Raw genomic sequence first — 23,000 nt, 5'->3', positions numbered from 1 at the left:
AATGTCTCCTAAATGCTAACAGTTTTCTGAAACACTTATGTTGCTATAATGTGGTTCTCTAACTTTTTTATGTCTATATATTATATATATATATATATATATATATATATATATGAGACATGAGAACGCTCCCCCCTCCCCTCTTGCTGCAGTGAAACTCCTTCTGTAAAGAACAATAGGCAAGGCATGAAAGTTAATACTGCTCAGAACCTGGTCCCTGATGTTGACAGGTTGAGTAAATGTAATTAGTTACTTTACACCACTGTTCTATAAATGTAATTATTTAACAACCCACACAAATTACCAGGTATTGTTTAACTTCAAATTGAATTATTCTACTTAAAATGGTTTATAATAATAATTATAATTATTATAATTATTATTATTGTTACAAATTGCATTGTTTGTTTTCTGAGACAAGTTCAGACAACAGATTGAAAAACAATGCTGTATAACTGAATGCGTGAGCGCGCATGTGTGTCCGCAACTGGTTCCTGCCCACCTCAAGTCACAATTTGACCAATCTTGCCCGGACATCAAATTGAGTTTGACACCCCTGCACTATAGGATGCCAGGTCTGTCTACACAACATGTTATCTAAGTTACATTTTAGCCTTTGCATAATCCTGCAAGGTCGTCAAGGCTACGGTGCTGCTAAGTGATATTTAACCCATTAAGACCTGAAGCCGATTCTACAAATGTCTTCTACATCCCAACAGTATTCCGAAAAAAAACGTATGTTTCTATATCAGTGGTGCTCAAACTTTTTCATGGTCAAGGACCTCCAAAATGACATGTATTTTGGCCGCCGACCCCCATCTCAAAATATGTTGTTCCAGGGACCCCCCATGAGCAAAGATTTGAGTTTTAAAATAATCTATTACAAAATGTGCGCACATTTTCACAATTTTTCAAAAATAGCAGATCTACAAGCTCGTAGCGCGGCACTCGGTGAGATAGATTATAGATTTAATAGATTATTTCATAGGCTATTTTTTCTATGGTGAGCTTGTAGATCGGCTATTTGCAGCGACGATATTAAACGTAGAGCAAAAAACAGAACAGGGGCGCCGCCGGTCAACCAACTCCAGGGGCAGCAAAGTGCCGCGCTATGAGCTTGTAGATCTGCTATTTTTGAACAGCCAAAGACATCTTAAAATGACACAGATGTGTTCCCGGATTGAATGGATTAAAAACAATCTGGTCAAACTGTCTGTAGTGGTTGTGGACAGTTTAACCAGCATTACTGTCAGGATGTGTTATTTGATACGTTGGATGGATGGATGGATGGATGGATGGATGGATGGATGGATGGGTGGATGGGTGGATGGATGGATGGATGGATGGATGGATGGATGGGTGGATGGATGGGTGGATGGGTAACATGAAGCCACAAAGCTCTGCTCCAACACACAACCACGTCTGTCACCATGCCAACAGTTACAACACAACAGGCCTGACACCGTGCCTTCCTTCCTTCCTGCCTCCACTCCCACATCACTATTTATTTTATCCCACCATGTTTTAACCCATTTTTTCACCCAGTGCCAATTGCCTATGTAATCCTGGGCTCTACTCTCCCTCTAACAGCCTAGGGAGAGCCCAGAACTGAGCTCATGCCTCCTTCAATGCATGAGGAGCTAGCAGACCGCTTCTTATCACCTGACAGGGGGGAGTTTCCCCGGTAGGACGTAGCTTGTGGAAGGAACACGTTATTCCAACCAGTTCCTTTCCCCTCCATCAGATTACTGCATGTTTTGTGTGAGGGTATTAAAGGATCTACACCATGAATTTAAAAAATAATAATATTTAATATCATATTGTTTATGTCCCTCAAACGTTTTTCAACAGGTTTGAGCCTAAATCAAGCCTCAGATATACTCATTCTGACTAACTTCTCTCTGGCTTATAAAGCACTTTCACCTGCAATACCACATTGTCCTGTTTGATACGGGGCGCTATTGAGCCAGTTTGTATGCATGTTATCTCCTGGTTCTGTGTGGAAAAAGTTTTTTTTTTTTAAATAAGAAAAAAAAAAGTAACTGAAAAACGGGAGGGATTGTACCCTGACGTGACGTCACGTCAGGGACCAAATCAGTTTGGTCTGTTTTGAGACCAACTTACAGAAAACCCCAGATTTGCTGTGAAAGCCTGAGTGCTCAAACTGGGGTATTTTTGGGGATAGAAGAGAGGTAGGGGAGAACAAGAAGAAGGAAAAGTTAAAATTCATGGTGCAGTCCCGTTAACTACTCTAGGAGACACGGGGAGAACATGCAAACTCCACACAGAAAGGCCCTTTCACCAACCCCACCTAGGGTACCTATGGGCACTGACGATGTGGAGGAGAGGACACGCCCCCAGTGTCCACTAGCCTGGTAAACCCTCCCTCCGGAAATCTCATTTCCATTTGATTTCAGGAGAGAGTCTGGCCTGAACCGCCTTTCTGCAATAATCGCTGTGGGCTGGAGTTGGGCGGGAGTAATACCGTTGACTGACAACCCCTTCAACCAATGATCGTTTTTCCCCTTCAGCCAATCAGCAGTTCATGTTGACGAGCTCCAGACTATGTGACGCAACGGGACTTTTGGGACGGCCATGCCGAAAATAGGTTGCCTTATTGGGATACATGCGTGTCACTCCCCGCCCCTGCCGGTTCTCTAAATTTATATTTTTCAATAGGCTCTGTCATGATTAATTGACCACATATATGAAGTTAAACAACTAAATTCTATCCAAACGATATCTTAATAGTAAATTCCGTGCCTCAAAAAATAAGTTTGAGACCGTTTTAAAAACTAAAGTAAACAGTGAAGGCACTCGGACAACAACAATGGCTGCCGTTCGTCTTTTGTCGGCCCCAGTCAGGCTGCACTGAGCTTCATTCGGGCTCACTCGAACTCGCCACCTGATTGGCCAACTGTCGCTGTCAATCACAGAACGATGTGCGACGAGCCGACGACGCTGATAGGCTCGTCGGTTCGGAGAACAGAGCGATTATTGCAGAAAGGCGGTTCAGCCCAGACTCTCTCCTGAAATCAAATGGAAATGAGATTTCCGGAGGGAGGGTTTACCAGGCTAAGTGTCCACAGCCTTCCACACTGACAAAGGCTGGTTGGCCGAGACGTTTGTCCCTTATTGACACGGAGAAGAAATAAAGGACATGAACTCACTCCTGTCATTCTGAGTGCGACCCACCCATTACTTATTGGAATCTGAGACAGTGGTTCTCAACCAGTGGTCCTTGAGGGGGTTCCAGGTGGTCCCCAGCTAAATGATGGAGAGTTGGTAACCAAATGGACCCTTATTAGATCTTTAACTCTTGAGAGCGTTAAATGAAACCATTTGGTTTAATTTTACGCTCTCAAGAGTTAAATGATTGTTAAACATCTGCGTTACATAATTAAAGGAATGTTACTTTGATCAACGTGTGCCTGTTATCTCTCCTATTGGTACCAACATTAATACAGCATGGATGGAATTGTGGACAAAATCTTATCCAACGATAACAAAATATTCTTTTGGGTCCGAGAGTCTAAATCTCATCAAACGGGGGTTCTGTGGCGTAAACGCCGAATAAATAATGGACCTTGATATGAAAAGGGTTGAAAACCACTGGACGAAGGTGATATCGCAGCAGAGGAGTCAGAGCGCGGTGGTAACAACAACGTCTATCTGTAGCTAATTAACCAATTAAGACCGGGAACGCATCTGTGTGTCACTTTAGATTTCTTTGGCTATTCAAAAACAGCAGATATACAAGCTCATAGTGCGGCACCGAGTGCCGTGCTATGAGCTTGTAGATCTGTTATTTTGGAAAAATCGTAAAACTTTTTTTTTTTCAAAAAACTTAGACTTAGAAAACATTTTTAAGAATTGCCTCAGGTCTTAATGGGTTAAACCAAACTGGTAGGAGGTTCTCAGTACCGTAGATCTATCCGCACGCAACTTTAGATGCTATCTGCATCCGAAGTTGCAACATCCTCCATTGACATGAAACAGAAAAGTCTTATTTGATTGAATTAAACCACCATAAACCAACCAACATTGCAGCTGTAAAGACCTTTATCCTCTTTGTATCTGTCAAGACTTTCTTAAAAAAAAGAAAAAAAAGAATCCACCGCTGTCATCTTATGAGAACATTTCTCTTAATCCATTCAAGTAACGCATATTTGTGTCATTTTGGATTTTTAGCTTTAACCATGATTTTATACTTTAAACTTTTTAACTCAAATCTTTGCTTCTGGGGGATTCTACAAATGTCTTCTAAATCCTAACTGTTAAAAAAAAAAGTATGTTGCTATCAGTGGTTCTCAAACTTTTTCATGCCCCCCCCCTCCCCCCCATCTCACAATGTTTTGTTCCAGGGACCCCCGAAAAGCAAAGATTTGAGTTCAAAATGTATGTATAAATTAAAAGATTTGCACACATTTTCACAATTCTTTTTTCAAAAATAGCAGATCTACAAGCTCATAGCGTGGCACTGAGTGCCGTGCTATGAGCTATATATATATATATATATATATTTTTTTACTCCAATATGTGCTTCTGGGGGTCCCTGGAACAACACATTTTGAGATGGGGGTCCGCGGCCAAATACATATCATTTTGGGGGGTCCTTGACATGGAAAAGGTTGGAGCACCACTGATATAGCAACCAAACAACAACAACAATGATATTGTATGAGCTTGTATATCTGCTGTTTTTGAATAGCCAAAGAAATCTTAAAATGACACAGATGCGTTCCCGGCCTTAATGGATTAATGCAATGGGATTATTCAGGACTTTCCTGTTTCATGAATGGGCCGCCTGTCAATGGAGGGTGTTGCATCCTAGATGCAGAGAGCATCTAGATTGGCTGCATCTTTGTTAATAATGTAGGTCTCAGGTGTCTGACTGGGGAGTCATTAATATTTGAGTAGAAACACATCGAATACACCACACCTGCTGTGAGTACAAGCTTGTTTGTGTGCATGTTATTGTGTGTGTGTGTGTGTGTGTGTGTGTGTGTGTGTGTGTGCGTGCGTGCGTGCGTGCGTGCGTGCGAGCTACGCGAATAGCTTGTAGATTGAATAGTTTCGGCGAAGGTGTTTTACTAAGTATTGAGTGGTTAAGTGGTTAAATGTCTGAAAATACACATTAACACAAAGCCAATATTAACAGAAACTACAGTAGTGTGTGTGTACCTGTTATAGATGTCGTCGTCCTCTCCTCCCCAGCCCCAGTAGTTGTTTGGGAATCCATTGATCTTCAAAAACTGTTCTTTACTCATCGATGACACGCCTCCAAAATACTGGTTATATGGCAACCTGGAGAGAGAGAGACAGAGAGACACAGAGAGAGAGAGAGAGAGAGAGAGAGAGAGAGAGAGAGAGAGAGAGAGAGAGAGAGAGAGAGAGATTTTAGATGTTTAGCTCATTTATTCATAATAATGTTTGCTACATTAGTTCTTTCAAACAACGCTACAATACAACACCACAAAAACATGATTTAGAGCGACACATCAACAAAAATGATCCCCATATCAGACAGAATAGATATCTTTGAATATATAACAACGAACATTTTTAACTCAAATCTTTGCTTCTGAGGGATTCTACAAATGTCCTATAACATTTTTTTTTTTGAAAAAAACGTATGTTGCTATAATATCAGTGGTCCTCCTCATCACTCACAACTGCATAAATGGACACGCCCCTCCCTACCTACAGAAATGAATTAAGCCTCCACAAACTTCCACCCGCACCCTCAGATCTACGGGCAGATTCCTCCTCCATGTCCCTGGTACAAACCCTACGTACTATGGGGGGGCCGGGCCTTCCGCTCGGCAGCGCCGCCACGCCTGTGGAACAGCCTTCCTATTGACCTGAGAGCACCACAGACCCTGGACTCTTTTAACCCTTTAAGACCTGAAGCCGATTCTACATGTCTCCTAAATCCCAACAGTATTCTGAAAAACCTATGTTTCTATATCAGCGGTTCTCAAACTTTTTCATGTCAAGGACCCCCAAGATGATATGTACTTGGCCGCGGACCCCCCATCTCAAAATAGTTTTGTTCCAGGGACCCCCCCAGAAGCAAAGATTTGAGTTAAAAATGCTCGCTTTAAAATAATATATATTCAAAGATTTGCACACATTTTCACGAGTTTTCAAAAATAGCAGATCTACAAGCTCGTAGCGCGGCACTCGGTGCCGCGCAATGAGCTTGTAGATCTGCTATTTTTGAACAGCCCAAAGTGTAAAATAATGCTTTTTAGCTCAAATTAAAAAAATACACAGATGCGTTCCAGGTCTTAATGGGTTAAAATAGGCCTGAAAACGTTTTTGTTTCGGAGGGCATTTTCCTGTTGAATTGTTGTTCACTCACATCTGTTTTTAAACCCTGTTTTCTTTAACCTTATATGATTGATGATGTGTTTGACCATGTGACACTCGGAGATTCCTTGTGAATGAAAAGTCCATTACAAATAAAATGTATAATTATTATTATACTTGTAGATCTGCTATTTTTGAAAAATCCTGGCACAAAAATTTGTTTTGAGACAGGGGGTCCGCAGCAAAAAAAACCCATCATTTTGGGGGTCCTTGACATCTGAGAACCACTGGGCTAGACCGCACTCTCACATCACATGGCATAATAATCCATTTATTATCGGGTGTGTATACTGACTAAATATGTGCGTTTATGTGTACAGTATGTGTGTGTGGACATAACGTACATTTACTGTATGTGTACAGCAGGGGTCTTCAACAGGGGGTCCGGGACCCCTAGGGGGTCTTCAGAGGTACTACAGGGGGTCCACCAAATCATTATGTGATAGAAACGTAGTTTCTATCACATAATGACGTAGAATAGCATCCCTATTCTAAGGACAACTTTAGCCGAAAATAGCCGATCTACAAGCTCACAACGCCTCGCAGCGCGAGGCGTTGTGAGCTTGTAGATCGGATATTTTCGGCAGAGACGGGGGAAAAAAGCAGACTAAGTACAGATTTTTTTAAAATGTATAAAACAAATATTATAAACAAGTATAAAGAGATAGTGTGATCATGTATTATTTTGATTGTTATATAAGATTATTGTATAATAATGAAAATAAAACAGAGAATAAAACAAAAAATATATATAAAAATAGATACAAAAAGAAAGTAAAAATAACAAATCATGGATTCACATGTATAACCGTATATGTGAACATGTATTGTATTACGAAGCCAAAACCTTTGTCCTGTTTTTTTCTGTATTCTTTTTTTCTTCTCCTTCTAATTTAACTTTTGTGAGAATGAATTTGTTTTTCTTTGATTGTCATGGATGTATTTTATGTTGAAAGGGTAGGCAATATAAGCTATGTAGCTTCAGCCTATACCTTTTTTTGGTCACAACTATGCCATATATTATTGCTGCTATGTTTTGAGAAAATTGAGCATATTGTTTGCATAGTGGACAAATGACCAAAAACAAAAACCTGCAAAGTGAAGTGAAAAAGTGAGAGTGAAAGTTTACTAAGTATTGACGGGTTAAGTCGTTAAATGTCTGACAATACACATTAACATGAATCCAACATCTATGAAAAGCTTTAATCTGCAACACAATTTTATGCAATATATAGTGGGGGGTCCCTGCTTCATCTCGCTCTCAGAGAGGGGGTCCTTGGGCTGAAAACGTTGAAGAGCCCTGGTGTGTGCAGTACGTGTGAGAACATAAGGTACATTTACTCAAGCCTAGTGTAGACTGTATGTTTATGTGGGCGTGCAAACCTCATTATGTTACAAAACTGTTACTTTTCACGATTCAAATTCAAAAGTATCACAAAGGTAGCAGATCTACAAGCTCAAAACTAAAAAGGTTTCGAGCTTGTAGATCTGCTACTTTTGATGCTTTTGTGTGACGACCAAGTAAGGGCCGTTAATGTACGGAAAAACACTAAAAGTTAACCCATTAAGACCTGGAACTGTGTCATTTTTAGATTTGAGCTAAAAAGCATTATTTTACACTTTGGGCTATTCAAAAATAGCAGATATACAATAGCAGATATACAATAGCAGATATACAAGCTCGTAGCGCGGCACCGAGTGCCGCGCTACGAGCTTGTAGATCTGCTATTTTTGAAAATTCATGAAAATGTGTGCAAATCTTTGAATATATGTATTTTTAAAGCGAACATTTTTAACTCAAATCTTTGCTTCTGGGGGGTCCCTGGAACAACATATTTTGATGGGGGTCCGCCATCAAAAATACATATAATTCTGGGGGTCCTTGACATGAAAAAGATCGAGCACCACTGATATAGAAACATATGTTTTTTCAGAAAACTGTTGAGATTTGGGAGACATGTAGAATCGGCTTCAGGTCTCAACGGGTTAAAAACATGGAGGTCAGAGGTTTGTTGTGTATAAAATGCCACCGGGTTGCTACAGCGTGTGAGGAGGAGACGGGAAGTGAGCAGCACAGCAGATCGTCCAGCACTTCCTCTGTGGTGTCAAACCACTCCCCCCCCCCCCCCCCCTTCCTCCCCCCTCACCCCCCCCCCCTCACTGACAGACAGGAAGCTGTGGAGTGTAAACTAGATCTCTACAACATTTACAGGCTGTAAGGTCAGTGGTGGAAGAAGGTACTCAGATATTTTACTCAGGTAAAATATTGTGGTAGCAATACCACAATACAAAAATACTCTGTTAAGTCAAAAGGCCTGTGTTCAAAATGTCACGTGAGTAAAAGTGCAAAAGTATTGGCATCAGAATGTACTTAAAGTACCAAAAGCAAAAGTACTAAACTGTTTGAAAATAGCAGATCTACAAGCTCACAACGCATCGTAGATTGTGAGCTTGTAGCTACGTACAAAATAGGGCTGAGGTGGTTAATGTATGTTTTATAATAATTTATATCTGCAAAGTAACTAGTAACTAAAGACTTCAAATACTTGTAGTGGAGTAAAAAGTACAATATTTGCCTCTGAGATGTAGTGGAGTAGAAGTAAAAGTACTGAAAATTGGATATACTCCAGCAAAGTAAAAATTCCTGTGTATTCAAAGATAGATAGATAATTTAATTTCTGTGTCCTGCACACAAAGTGCTCAACCCTCATGGGTTTATAAGACGTTTTACGCTTACAGCATGTTTTACAGTATATTCACATAATGCATTAAATCTCAGAATGATACAGAGTGTTCTGTATTCTCTCCCAAGCTTGACAAATAAACTCTGCCACAACAAAAGCTCCTTTAACAAAACATATCTCAAGTTTTTCATAATCATCAAAACTCAAGGAAATCACCACAAATAGAAGACATAACAAATACGTCTCTTATATCATCGTATTTAGAGCAATAAAACAAAAAGTGAACATCATTTTCAAACATTTTTAACAAAAAAATGCTTCTGGGGGGTCCCTGGAACATGATATTTTGAGATGGGGGTCCGCGGCCAAAAAAAACATACTTTTCAGGGTCTGTGACATGACATAGTTTTCAGCACCACTGATGTTATAGCAACAGTTTCTATAACTGTTCGGATTTAGAAGACATTTGTAGAATCTGGTCCTCAGGTCTTAACGGGTTAATAATATCTGTCAATGAATGTGGTTTTGTGTCGTTCATGATTTGAACATTTAGAGCAGGGGTCTTCAACGTTTTCAGGCCAGGGACCCCCTAGTCGAGAGAGAGATGAAGCAGGGACCCCCTCTATTTTGTATAAAACTGTGTTTCATATTACACTTTTTTTCGTTTACTTGGTCTGCTCTTTTTTCCTTCTACACCAAACACCTCTTTGCCAAAAAATAGCCGATCTACAAGCTCACAACGCCTCGCGCTCTGCTATTTTTTGGCTAAAGTTTTCCTGAATTTCCTCAGAAAAAGGAATGCTAGGGTTCAAGTGGTTAAGGTAAAAAAAAAAACATCACACAAAGATTTGGCGGACCCCCTGTAGTAACTCTGAGGACCCCCTAGGGGTCCCGGACCCCCTGTTGAAGACCCCTGGTTTAGAGAAGTAGGTGTTTGGGGGGAGGGGGATGTTTTTCTGTTTCCATTTAGATAGGACAGCAGAAACAGGACAGGAAACGTAAGGCCAGAGAAGGGGAAGGACAGAGGGGTCAGAACCTTGTGATTATGTGGCGGACGCTTCACTGTCTGGTCAGCAACCACCTGACCGCCCCCCTTCATTATCATGACCACACCCCTTCATTATCATGACCACACCCCTTCATTATCTGAACAGTCCAGTCAGACTGACTAGAGTGAGCTCACACTTAACCCATTAAGACCTGAGGCCATTCTTAAAAGTGTTTTCTAAATCGATTTTTCAAAAATAGCAGATCTACAAGCTCATAGCGCGGCACTCGAACCCACTACTGTTTTATTGTATTTATAAAAATGTCAACTTAGGTAGCTGACAGTAAGACAGCTGAGAGGGAGAGTGTAGGGGAGACAGGAGACAGACAGACGGACAGTAGGAAAGCTGAGAGAGACAGACAGTAGGAAAGCTGTGAGAGAGAGAGAGACAGTAGGAAAGCTGTGAGAGACAGACAGACAGACAGACAGACAGACAGTAGGACATGTGTGTTTTCCTGGAGGCACAGATCCTGTGTGTGTGTATGTGTAACTTAAAACCACACAGCGTGTTTGTACATATGTAAGTGAAACTACACAAAGTTAAGGCAGACAAACACACACACCTTATGTCAAGCTTCAACACTTGAACCACAGTAAATAGCACCTTTTTTTCTTCACACACACCTTTCATCTGTGATATTCAATGACACTTCACTCCCTCACTTTTATTCCATTGAATCCGGGAACGGATTGAAGTTTTACATTTGTTCATAAATTGCAGATACAAGCTCATAGCACAAGCTTGTAGATCTGCTATTTATTTATTTTTTATCGTGAACATTTTTAACTCAAATCTTTGCTTCCGAGGATTCTACAAATTTCTTCCTAGGTTCTCAAACTTTTTTCATGTCAAGAACCACACAAAATGATATGTATTTGGCCGCGGACTACCCCCAGAAGCAAAGATATGAGTTAAAAATGTATATATATATATATTCAAAGATTTGCACACATTTCCGTGCTATGAGCTTGTAGATCTGCTATTTTTTGAATAGCCCAAGAAATGGTGCGTTCCCAGGCTTAATGGGTTAATAGCTATTAGTAGTCCCTCTCCACATGAGCAGAACCAGTCAGCTCAGAGGTGATCCACTAATTAACATGTTGTTGTAACACAATAAGCCTGTGTAATGTGACACAGGCCTCAGACATCCTGCACTCCCCTTTACACAAAAGGTGTTATAGGTTTAATTAAGCAAAGGGATAATTGACGGGCCAGCCGGTTCATTGTTGAGAAATAAAACCCTTCCCCTGGTCAGCCGGGGCGCCTGATGGAGGGGAAAGGAACTGGTTGGAACAACGTGTTCCTTCCACACGCTGCGTCCTACCGGGGAAACCCCCCCCCCCCCCTGTCAGGTGATAAGAAGCTACGTCCTACCGGGGAAACTCCCCCCTGTCAGGTGATAAGAAGCTACGTCCTACCGGGGAAACTCCCCCCTGTCAGGTGATAAGAAGCGGCCTGCTCACTCCTCACGCATTGAAGGAAGCATGAGTTCGGGGTTCCCCTTGGGTTGGCAGAGGGAGTGTAACGCCCAGGATTACATAGGCAATTGGCACTGGGTGAAAAAATGGGTTACAAAATTAATTAATTAGATGAATAATAATAATAATTATGCCAGGTGCGTCTAGTGCAACGCGTCGCCTCGGAAAACAACGGGAAGTGTTGATACAATAGAATCAGTGTTCGGTCACTGCATTGTCTATTTGTCGTTTCTAATGTTTTCAAAAACATTCTTGAGAGCAACGTTTAGCTGTAAATGACATTGTGCCTTTACATGGCCGTCATGTTGGATTAGAGCAGGGGTCTTCAACGTTTTCAGGCCAAGGACCCCCTAGCTGAGAGAGAGAGGAAGCAGGGACCCCCTCCTCTATATTGTATAAAATTGTCTTTCAGATTAAAGTTTTTTTTCTACTTAGTCTGCTCTTTTTTCCCTCTACACCTATACCTCTTTGCCGAAAATAGCAGATCTACAAGCTCTCAACGCCTCGCGCTGCGAGGTGTTGAGAGCTTGTAGATCTGCTATTTTCGGCTAATGTTCCCCTCAGAAAAGGAATTGTAGGTTTCAAGTGGTTAACGTAAAAAAAACGAAATCATATCACACAAAGATTTGGTGGACCCCCTATAGTAGCTCTGAGGACCCCCTAGGGATCCCGGACCCCCTGTTGAGGACCCCTGGATTAGAATTTTCAACGGGCCTGAAAATTACTGACTAGGTGTCATTATGTGCTTCATTTCCTCAAAGTCACGCATCCAACAAGCTTTGAACTGAGCAGATTGGACCTTCCGTTCCAGAGATATTTTCGGCAGTTTTGTTTTTTGATAACACGGGCTAGGAAGGGCGGACGGCGACGAACTAGATACCTGAGTAAAGTTCACTTTGAGCTGCATCCAACGCTATTTCCGTCCGCCTTACCCTTCAGCCGCTAGGAGCAGTTGAAATTTATGATCAAAGACCCCGCTGTCTTTGATCAGACAGCGGGTCTGTTATAGAGCTCAGCGGTCATTATTCAAAAATAAACACACAGCTGAATTCAGCGATTGACCAATCAGAATCAAGCATTCAACCAAGTCGTGTAATAAGAGTACAGAAGTCCTGACGTCACTCGTTCATCCCCTGGTTCGTAAAGTCATTTCTCTATGGAGAATAACATTGGGTCATCTTAGAATGTAATGTCTCATGTAAGAATTGGGGTCCAAAAATAAACAGACTGTCTCGGCGATATTGTCAGGGAGGAGGCTCTGTATCGTTTATGATAGTCAGTCACTTATATTTGATACAGTTTGTTTCTGGCGAAAATCTAACTAATTCGGTGGAAGTAACATTATCGTTTTCTCACCGTCAGTTGATGCTTCATATCCATAAGAGTTTATTTTTGGAACGACGTTCTTATTTGACACGATATTAAACACGTCTATGGGGATTCAGAATGCGGGTGGAAAACCGCGAACCAGGTAGACAAACATAGGACGTGTAAATTACGTCAGACTTCGGTGCTCTATAGCAGGGGTCTTCAACAGGGACCCCTAGGGGGTCCTCAGAGTTACTACAGGGGGTCCGCCAAATCTTTGTGTGATAGGATTTTTTATTTTACCTTAACCACTTGAACCCTAGCATCCCTTTTCTGAGGAGAACTTTAGCCAAAAATAGCAGATCTACAAGCTCACAACGCCTCGCGCTGCGAGGCGTTGTGAGCTTGTGGATCGGCTATTTTTGGCAAAGAGGTGTAGGCAAAATAGGTGTAGAGGGAAAAAAAGAGCAGACCACGTAAACAAAAAATGTTGAATCTGAAACACACTTTTATACGATATAGAAGGGGTCCCTGCTTCATCTCTCTCTCAGCTATACAAAACACGATTGGCCCGTGTTGTTGGGGGGGGGGGGGGGGGGGGGGTCACACCACACGTACGTACTCCTACAGGCTGGAACCTGTCAGGACGGTAGGCTTTACGTCCTCTCGGTAGGGGCTCCTCGCTGGCAGGTAGAGCCAGTAGGATAGCAGAACAGCGGTAACAACACATACTGTATATATGTGTGTGTGTGTGTGTGTGTGTGTGTGTGTGTGTGTGTGTGTGTGTGTGTGTGTGTGTGTGTGTGTGTGTGTGTGTGTGTAGGAATTAAATGGCGTAACAACTAAAAGAAAGAAAAAAAAGGAAGGAAAAAAAAGGAAAGAATCTTTAATGCAGAGTTGATTAGACTGTGGCCAGATTCCCAGGACCTTTCTAAAGCTTTTACTGAGTTATAAGCTTCCAAAATGTTTATTGAATTGCATTTAAAACTATTTCCATTTCCAATTTTTTTCCCCATGAAATACCCTGAAATATTGCACTTTACTGGAGTATTTCCCATTTTCAATACTTTTACTTCTACTCCACTACATCTCAATAGGTAAATATTGTACCTTTACTCCAGTACAATTATTTGACAGCTTTAGTTACTAGTTACTTTGCAGATTTAGATTACTATCACAAAACACACATTAACCACTTCCGCCCCGTATACATTTCGGCTATTTACATTTCGAGCTCACAATGTGTCGCATCTCAACGCATTGTGAGCTTGTAGATCTGCTATTTTCGAAAGATTTTTATACATTACCTGTAACAGAGTATTTCTACACTGCAGTATTGATACTTTTTAACCAGTTTAATCCCACCAGCGGTTACAATAGTGACCGTTCTTCATCACACATGTGAGTACTTTTTCAACCAGTGGTCCTTGAAGGAGTACCAGGGGGTCCCCAGCGAAATTACTTAACATAGCGTCACAATCATTTTTAACCTCTTAGCTTTGGGCTATTCAAAAATAGATCTTGTAGATCTGCTATTTTTGAAAAATCTTGAAAAAGTGAGCATATCTTTGAATATTTATATTTTTTTAAAGCAGAAATTAACTAATATCTTTGCTTCTGGGAGGTCCCTGGCACAAAACATTTTCAAATGGGGGTCCGCGGGCAAATGTACATCAATGTAGGGGTCCTTGGCACGAAAAGGGTTGAAACCCCCTGGTATAGATGGAGAGAAGAGGAGAGAGAGAGAGAGAGAGAGAGAGGCTGACCTGAAGCCAAACTTGTCCATGGACACAGACAGGTGTCTGGGCTGGCTGAAGCAGCCGTAGACGTTGCGGTCGTCCATGGGGATCAGGTCCACGTCGCTGAACACGAAGCAGTTGTAGTCGTAGTCCTTCAGAGCCTCCTGGTAGCCCACGTTCAGGAGCTTGGCTCTGTTGAAGATCTCGTCTCCGTCCTGCACGCACACGCACACGCGCACACACACACACACACACACACACACACACACACACACACACACACACACACACACACACACACACGCACACAGATGGATGGGAGAGTTACCGCTACTGGTCTTTGTTGCCAACAAAGACATTTTGTGTCATTTTGTACCAGATTTGTGTCGTTAACACATTGAGTGGCAAAAACGGTCCGGACCGTTTTTCATAATCCAAACGAGGTGTGGAAAAAAATATGAAAAAAAAATAATAATATAATTTTTTTTTTCCCTTCACAGCATTAGGAGATATCATTTTTCGAAGATTTAGACTCCAATCCACTTCCTGGTTAACTTATGACTTCAAAAGCCTGTATCTCGGCTCCTGTGTACTTTTTTACAATGTATTTTTGACTATTTTCAACTGGCTGCAACAATGGAACGGATTACCGAATGTTTTTAATGTTTTTCCCCGGATTGTATGAGACCCCTGTGTGCGTAATGAGGGGATCACCGTGAGGACAGTGATCACTGAAAATATTTTGTGACTACTTGAAAAAGGTTAAAAAATGGTTAAAAATCCAGGCACTGACTGTACCCTGTTTTGAAAAACCCCTGGCACTCAATGTGTTAAAATGTTTCAAAAAATATTTCCAATTTTTCCCCCAATATTTTCTTTTGGAAAATAGCAGATCTACAAGCTCACAACGTGTCGCATCGTGTCGCATTGTGTGAGCTTGTAGATGCTGCTATTCTCAAATAGCCGACGTACATTTGGTTTGGAGCGCTCGTGTGTTAGTCGCTTCTTTTAGGCTTGTTTTCATAGATCTGGTTGCTTTTTTCTCTCACAAAATCTGTCAACGCTGGAGTGCAAAACTGGGAGGTGGGTAGAGTCAGCGTGTTGACCGGACAGTGACACACACAAAGGCACTGCCAGTAATGTAACCTGAAACCACAACCTTATCAGATGGAAGATGCCCGACATACGCTATGAATTCCCTTATTTTTTACTTCCTCCTTCAATTATTATTTTCTCACATTTCCCTGGAAGAGGGTGTGTATAACTACTGTGTACCGTGTCAGTGCGCACACACACACACACACACACACACACACACACACACACACACACACACACACACACACACACACACACGCGCGCACACACACCTTAACAAATACATTCCGACAAACATACCCAATCAATGAAAAGGTTAGCCTTTGCCCCAAAGCTTAACAAAAAAAAACAGGTGCCAATGTCTAAGCTCTCATAATGAATTATAATAAACACAGTTTGACGTTAATGACTTAACTCTTTGACTGCCAGAGTATTTTCATAAAGTACTCCCCCATTGCCAGCGATTTGCGTGTTTTTTAATTTTTATATTTTGTCATTTTCCATTCAAATAAATTCTCTCACTGCAAGTTTAAACCCCCCCCCCCTCTATGACACAAACAGTCATTACGTCATGAACCGGATGTGACGTCTTCGACGATCCGTGATCGCCGTTAAAACGATGTGATACACTAATACGATGACTGATCGTCACCCGGACCAAAGAAAATAGAAGGGGAGGTCTCTGTTAGTCTGTTACACCGTGTGAAAAAACGTGTTTTCCCCTATTCTGGCCGAAAATGACCGAGGGAAAAAAAATTGACCCGGAAGTGAAATCTCCGTTCTGCATCCGGTTCCGGGTGAGTCTCAAGGAATCAGGAAGCCAAAATGATGTGGAAAAATAAACATTATAGCGCGATCAGAGATTAAACAATAAATGCGCGTCCAACGCGTCGATGGCGTGGGTGGATTAAGCCGCAACTGACGCGTTATCGAGTCAATGGCGTGAAAAGAGTTAATGAGAGGTTTAGTATAAAGAGCAGGAGGGGCCACGCCTTCCTCTGCTTTCAGGACTTCCAGGCTGTGGAGCAACCTGCCTGAGGAGATGCATGTTAAGTCACTGTCCTGTTTTAAATGACTTCTTAATACTTATTAAACCCTGATTATAGATGACCCATTAAGACCGGGAAAGCATCTGTGTCATTTTTTCATTTCCATGGCTATTCAAAAAATAGCAGATCTACAAGCTCATAGCGCGGCACCGAGTGCAGTGCTATGAGCTTGTAGATCTGCTATTTGTTTTTAAATCGTGACAATTATTGTAAATCTTTGAATATATATATATATTATTATTTTTAAAGCGAATTTCTTTTTAACTCAAATCTTTGCTTCTGGGGGATTCTACAAATGTCTTCAAACTTTTTCAGGTCAAGGACCATCCACAATGATATGTATTTGGCCGCGGACCCCCATCTCAAAAAATTGTTGTTCCAGGGACCGCCCCAGAAGCAAATATGAGTTAAAAATGTTTGCTTAAAAAATATATATATATATATATATATATTAGGGGTGTGCCGATACACTAATTTCACGAAACGATACGATACGATATTTGGCTCACAACTTCGATACGATTTCGATACGATACGCACTTTTTTTATTATGAAAATATATGGAGGAGAAAAAAAGAAAATGCAAACAAATAATTCTGTTTTTGCATTATTCAGACATGCAAACTTGTAGCTTTTCAGCTACAATAGCCGTTTTGAATCCAAATAGTATGACACCTGACCCGAAAAAAAAACATGTTGTCACTCTTTTCACTTCGGGGCCGTTTGCATGCCTGATTATTATGATTGTTAAAAAAAAAATTTTTTTTTTTTCAAAAACGATATTTTTTTTTCCAAAACGATACATATCGTTGCGAAAACGTATCGCGATATATATCGCGGGACGATATATCGGCACACCCCTAATATATATATATATATATATATATTCAAAGATAGCCAAAGTATAAAATAATAGTTAAAGTGCATTCCCGGTTTGAATGGGTTAAGACCTGATGCCGATTGTACAAATGTCTTCTAAAAATACGTTTTTCAGAAAACAGTTTTCTGAAAAACGTATGTTTCTATATCAGTGGTATTTGAGTAAAAAAATCTTTGCTATAAAAAAATATATATATATTCAAAGATTTGCACACATTTATGATTTAAAAAAAATAGCAGATCTACAATTTGTTTTGTTTTTTGTGACACACACACACACACACACACACACACACTCATTTGTTTATTTTTTCCGTAAATTAATTCCCTACTTCACCATACTACAGTGTCACACAACAGTAGCAAAAATAACCGATCTACAAGCTCCAACAACGCTTCAATTTGAATCCTGAAAAGCAGGGGTGATGCAACACTATATTTCCACACTCACTCCAGAGGAACACATTACATATACTGTAATGTTACACACATTACATATACTGTAATGTTACACACATTACATATACTGTAATGTTACACACATTACATATACTGTAATGTTACACACATTACATATACTGTAATGTTACACACATTACATATACTGTAACATATACTGTAACATATACTGTAATGTTACACACATTACATATACTGTAATGTTACACACATTACATATACTGTAACATATACTGTAACATATACTGTAATGTTACACACATTACATATACTGTAATGTTACACACATTACATATACTGTAATGTTACACACATTACATATACTGTAATGTTACACACATTACATATACTGTAATGTTACACACATTACATATACTGTAACATATACTGTAACATATACTGTAATGTTACACACATTACATATACTGTAATGTTACACACATTACATATACTGTAATGTTACACACATTACATATACTGTAATGTTACACACATTACATATACTGTAATGTTACACACATTACATATACTGTAATGTTACACACATTACATATACTGTAACATATACTGTAATGTTACACACATTACATATACTGTAATGTTACACACATTACATATACTGTAATGTTACACACATTACATATACTGTAATGTTACACACATTACATATACTGTAATGTTACACACATTACATATACTGTAATGTTACACACATTACATATACTGTAATGTTACACACATTACATATACTGTAATGTTACACACATTACATATACTGTAACATATACTGTAACATATACTGTAATGTTACACACATTACATATACTGTAATGTTACACACATTACATATACTGTAACATATACTGTAACATATACTGTAATGTTACACACATTACATATACTGTAATGTTACACACATTACATATACTGTAACATATACTGTAACATATACTGTAATGTTACACACATTACATATACTGTAATGTTACACACATTACATATACTGTAATGTTACACACATTACATATACTGTAACATATACTGTAACATATACTGTAATGTTACACACATTACATATACTGTAATGTTACACACATTACATATACTGTAACATATACTGTAACATATACTGTAACATATACTGTAATGTTACACACATTACATATACTGTAATGTTACACACATTACATATACTGTAATGTTACACACATTACATATACTGTAATGTTACACACATTACATATACTGTAATGTTACACACATTACATATACTGTAACATATACTGTAACATATACTGTAATGTTACACACATTACATATACTGTAATGTTACACACATTACATATACTGTAATGTTACACACATTACATATACTGTAATGTTACACACATTACATATACTGTAATGTTACACACATTACATATACTGTAACATATACTGTAACATATACTGTAATGTTACACACATTACATATACTGTAATGTTACACACATTACATATACTGTAATGTTACACACATTACATATACTGTAATGTTACACACATTACATATACTGTAATGTTACACACATTACATATACTGTAACATATACTGTAACATATACTGTAATGTTACACACATTACATATACTGTAATGTTACACACATTACATATACTGTAATGTTACACACATTACATATACTGTAATGTTACACACATTACATATACTGTAACATATACTGTAACATATACTGTAATGTTACACACATTACATATACTGTAATGTTACACACATTACATATACTGTAATGTTACACACATTACATATACTGTACAGTAACCTCTTATAGATGTATTTTAACTTTTTTTCGTAAAGGAATGCCGTACTTCGCCATTCTATGTCACACAAAAGTATCAAAAATAGCCGATCTACAAGCTCAAAACGCGTCGCGCTGCGACACGTTTTGAGCTTGTAGATCTGCTATTTTTGATACTTTTGAATTGAAATCCAGATTTCTTTGAGCTATTTTTCAAATGGAATCCTGAGAAGTAAAAATGTTATTTTATTTCAAATGTAACTATGGCTGATTGTGTGTGTGTGTGTGTGTGTGTGTGTGTGTGTGTGTGTGTGTGTGTGTGTGTGTGTGTGTGTGTGTGTGTGTGTGTGTGTGTGTGTGTGTGTGTGTGTGTGTGTGTGTGTGTGTGTGTGTCTGTGTGTGTGTGTGTGTGTGTGTGTGTGTGTGTGTGTGTGTGTGTGTGCTGTAACTGTTCTGTAACAACATGGTTAGTAACTCTTGCAGTAACAAACTAGTATTAGGATGCATCATTCAACTATGTTCCATCACAAGAATCATATTTCCTGCATGTTAGCAGTTTGAGAAGACAGACACAACACAACACAACACAACACAACACAACACAACACAACACAACACAACACAACAACACACAGACAGGTCATTCTTGGTTAAGATAAACAGGCTCACACTACATTTTAAAACTCTAATTCACCGTCTCACTCATTTCTTGACCAGGGAGCAAAAAAACAACATGAATTATAGAGAACACCACAACAGGAAAGGAGACAGACAGATAACAGACAGACAGAGACAGATAACAGACAGACAGAGGACACATGACAGACAGACAGAGAGACAGAGCGTAGAAAGAAGAAAGAAAGAAAGAAAGAAAGAAAGAAAGAAGCTCACATTACCAGTAGGACCCTCTCAGCCAACGAGTCCCCGCTATTGGTCAAGAACAAGCAAAGAGGGCGGGTCTCACCTCCTCCGGTGACCACAGCCATTGGTCAGAGAAAGGCCTGACAGACAGACATGCGATTTGAGCGAGGGAAGCAGGAAGTGAAAGGGGAGAGGAGGAGGAGGAGGAGGAGAAGGAGAAGGAAGGACAGACAAGAAAACAAGAAGTGAGCTTGAGCTGGAAAAGTGAACAAAAACACAAGTGTCTCCAATCCATGCAGTTTTGGACATGAAGACAGACAGTTAATGTTGGACAGTCAGACAGTCCATGTCTGTACATGCAGAATAGACCTGGTTAGAAACTTTGTCATTATAGTGATAAAATATTACAAACATTACTTGAATTAAATCATGTCAATAAAACATGCACCTAACATACATACAGTAAAAAAAAAAAAAGGATTCTATTTTTTCGTTTTTCTCCCCAAATTAGTGACAAGTATCCCCCTCCTCCCTTGAACACGGGGCCAGTTGTGTTCGTATAGACGCTCGACAAAGCCGGATGCACCGTGGTGGATTCGAACCCACAACCTCCAAGGTGGCGGGCAGGCACTTTACCACTAGCGTCACCCGGAACGCCACGGTTTTGTATTTTTAATGATGTGTTTTATCATTAGAACACCAGCTTATCTCAGAACCTTCTGTCCTAACCCTGAAACATGACAGTCATATCATGACAGTCATGGCGGAGCTTCAACCTGGTTTTGACACTTTCTCCTTTCAGATATGAAGTGCTGACCCCATGGCCACGGAGGTTATAATTTGAACCGGGTGGGTCTAAGTACCCGTACCTTCGGTATTGTTCAATAAAAAGCATTTAAAATCAATCGTGGTCATTTTCTCAGAATGTTCTCCATATACTTTCAACTACGCGACCCTATCGGTTGGGAGGTATTGCACTCTGATACACTATAACTCTATGAGAAAATGGCCACCGATCGGATTAAAAGGCTTTTTATTGAACAATACGGAAGATACGGGTACTTAGACCCACCCGATTCAATTAGTAACATCCGTGGCCATGGGGTAAGCACTTTATATTTGAAATGTGAACGTTTATGTAGATGTACGGGCTGTAAATGGAGAAAGTGCCAAAACCAGGTTGAAGTTCTGCCATGACGAGCGGCATGTGAACCATGACTACTTCTGTACAGAAAACACAAGCGGATCAGTGTTTGTTTGCATAGGAAACACACTGACGCCTGTCTGTTTGAGCTTCTAAGACTGTTTCAAACTAAAGTTAAACCATTCAATCTCAAGTGTAAATAGCAACTGTTGGGTTGTTTTACTTTACTGGAGTATTTCCAGTTTTCAGTACTTTTACTTCTACACATTTCAGAGGCAAATATTATACTTTTACTCCACTACAATTATTTGAAAACTTTAGTTACTAGTTACCACTTCAGCCCTATATATAGTTTGGCTGCTTGAAAATAGAAGATCTACAAGATGTACAAGCTCACAACGCATCACGTTGTGAGCTTGTAGATTGGCTATTTTCAAAATATATATTTTTTTTGGGTGGGGGGCTTGATAGATGAACAGTAGACTGACCGGAAACGGGGAGATAGATGGGGGGGTGACACGCAGCATCGTCGGGATCGGGACTCGAACCCGCGACAGGCTGTCAGGCTGGATTATCAACCTAGGTGCCCAGACGGCTACGCCAGCCGCCCGGGCCCATAAGATTTTTTTATATATCTGAAAACTTGTGAAATGGGACATTGTTTTGTGGGCAGTGGTGGCCTAAAGGTTAGAGGAGCGCCCTCGTTGCCGGAAGGTTGCCAGTTCGACTCCCTGGACCGGCAGGAAAAATCTGTGTGGGGAAGTGAATGGTCACCACTTACCCAACACCACTGAAGTGCTCTTGAGCAAGGCACTGAACCCCAACTGCTCCAGTGGAGCTGCTTAGTGTGTGTTTCTATGTGCAGGGTGTTGCTGAAAATGAGCACTTGTGCTCAGCTACTACCCTGGGTAAATAAAGAAAAAAAAAATGTGCAAAAATGAGTACTTTTACTTTTAGTACATTATATTTTGATGGCAATACTTTTGTACTTTTTTTTACTCAAATACATTTTTAATACCAGACCTTTACATCTATTTCTACATTGTGGTATTGATACTTTTACTTAAGTAATACATGTGA

The 23,000-nt window shown here is 40.0% G+C and overlaps 1 protein-coding gene across 1 annotated transcript in view; it reads right to left on the bottom strand.

The window, feature by feature from the left end:
* Positions 1-23,000, bottom strand: part of b4galt1l (DP-Gal:betaGlcNAc beta 1,4- galactosyltransferase, polypeptide 1, like) — a 48,671-nt gene that overhangs the window by 1,961 nt on the left and 23,710 nt on the right. The window contains exons 3-4 of the mRNA XM_084085681.1: positions 14,661-14,848; positions 5,185-5,307 (exon numbers count right to left, since the gene is read on the bottom strand). Coding sequence (XP_083941807.1) covers positions 5,185-5,307; positions 14,661-14,848 — 311 coding nt within the window. The remainder of the gene's footprint in view (positions 1-5,184; positions 5,308-14,660; positions 14,849-23,000) is intronic.

This window comes from Gymnoscopelus microlampas, assembly GCF_963454915.1.
Source record: "Gymnoscopelus microlampas genome assembly, chromosome: 18".
Lineage (NCBI taxonomy): Eukaryota > Metazoa > Chordata > Actinopteri > Myctophiformes > Myctophidae > Gymnoscopelus > Gymnoscopelus microlampas.
This window is presented reverse-complemented; position numbering and strand designations above follow the sequence as displayed.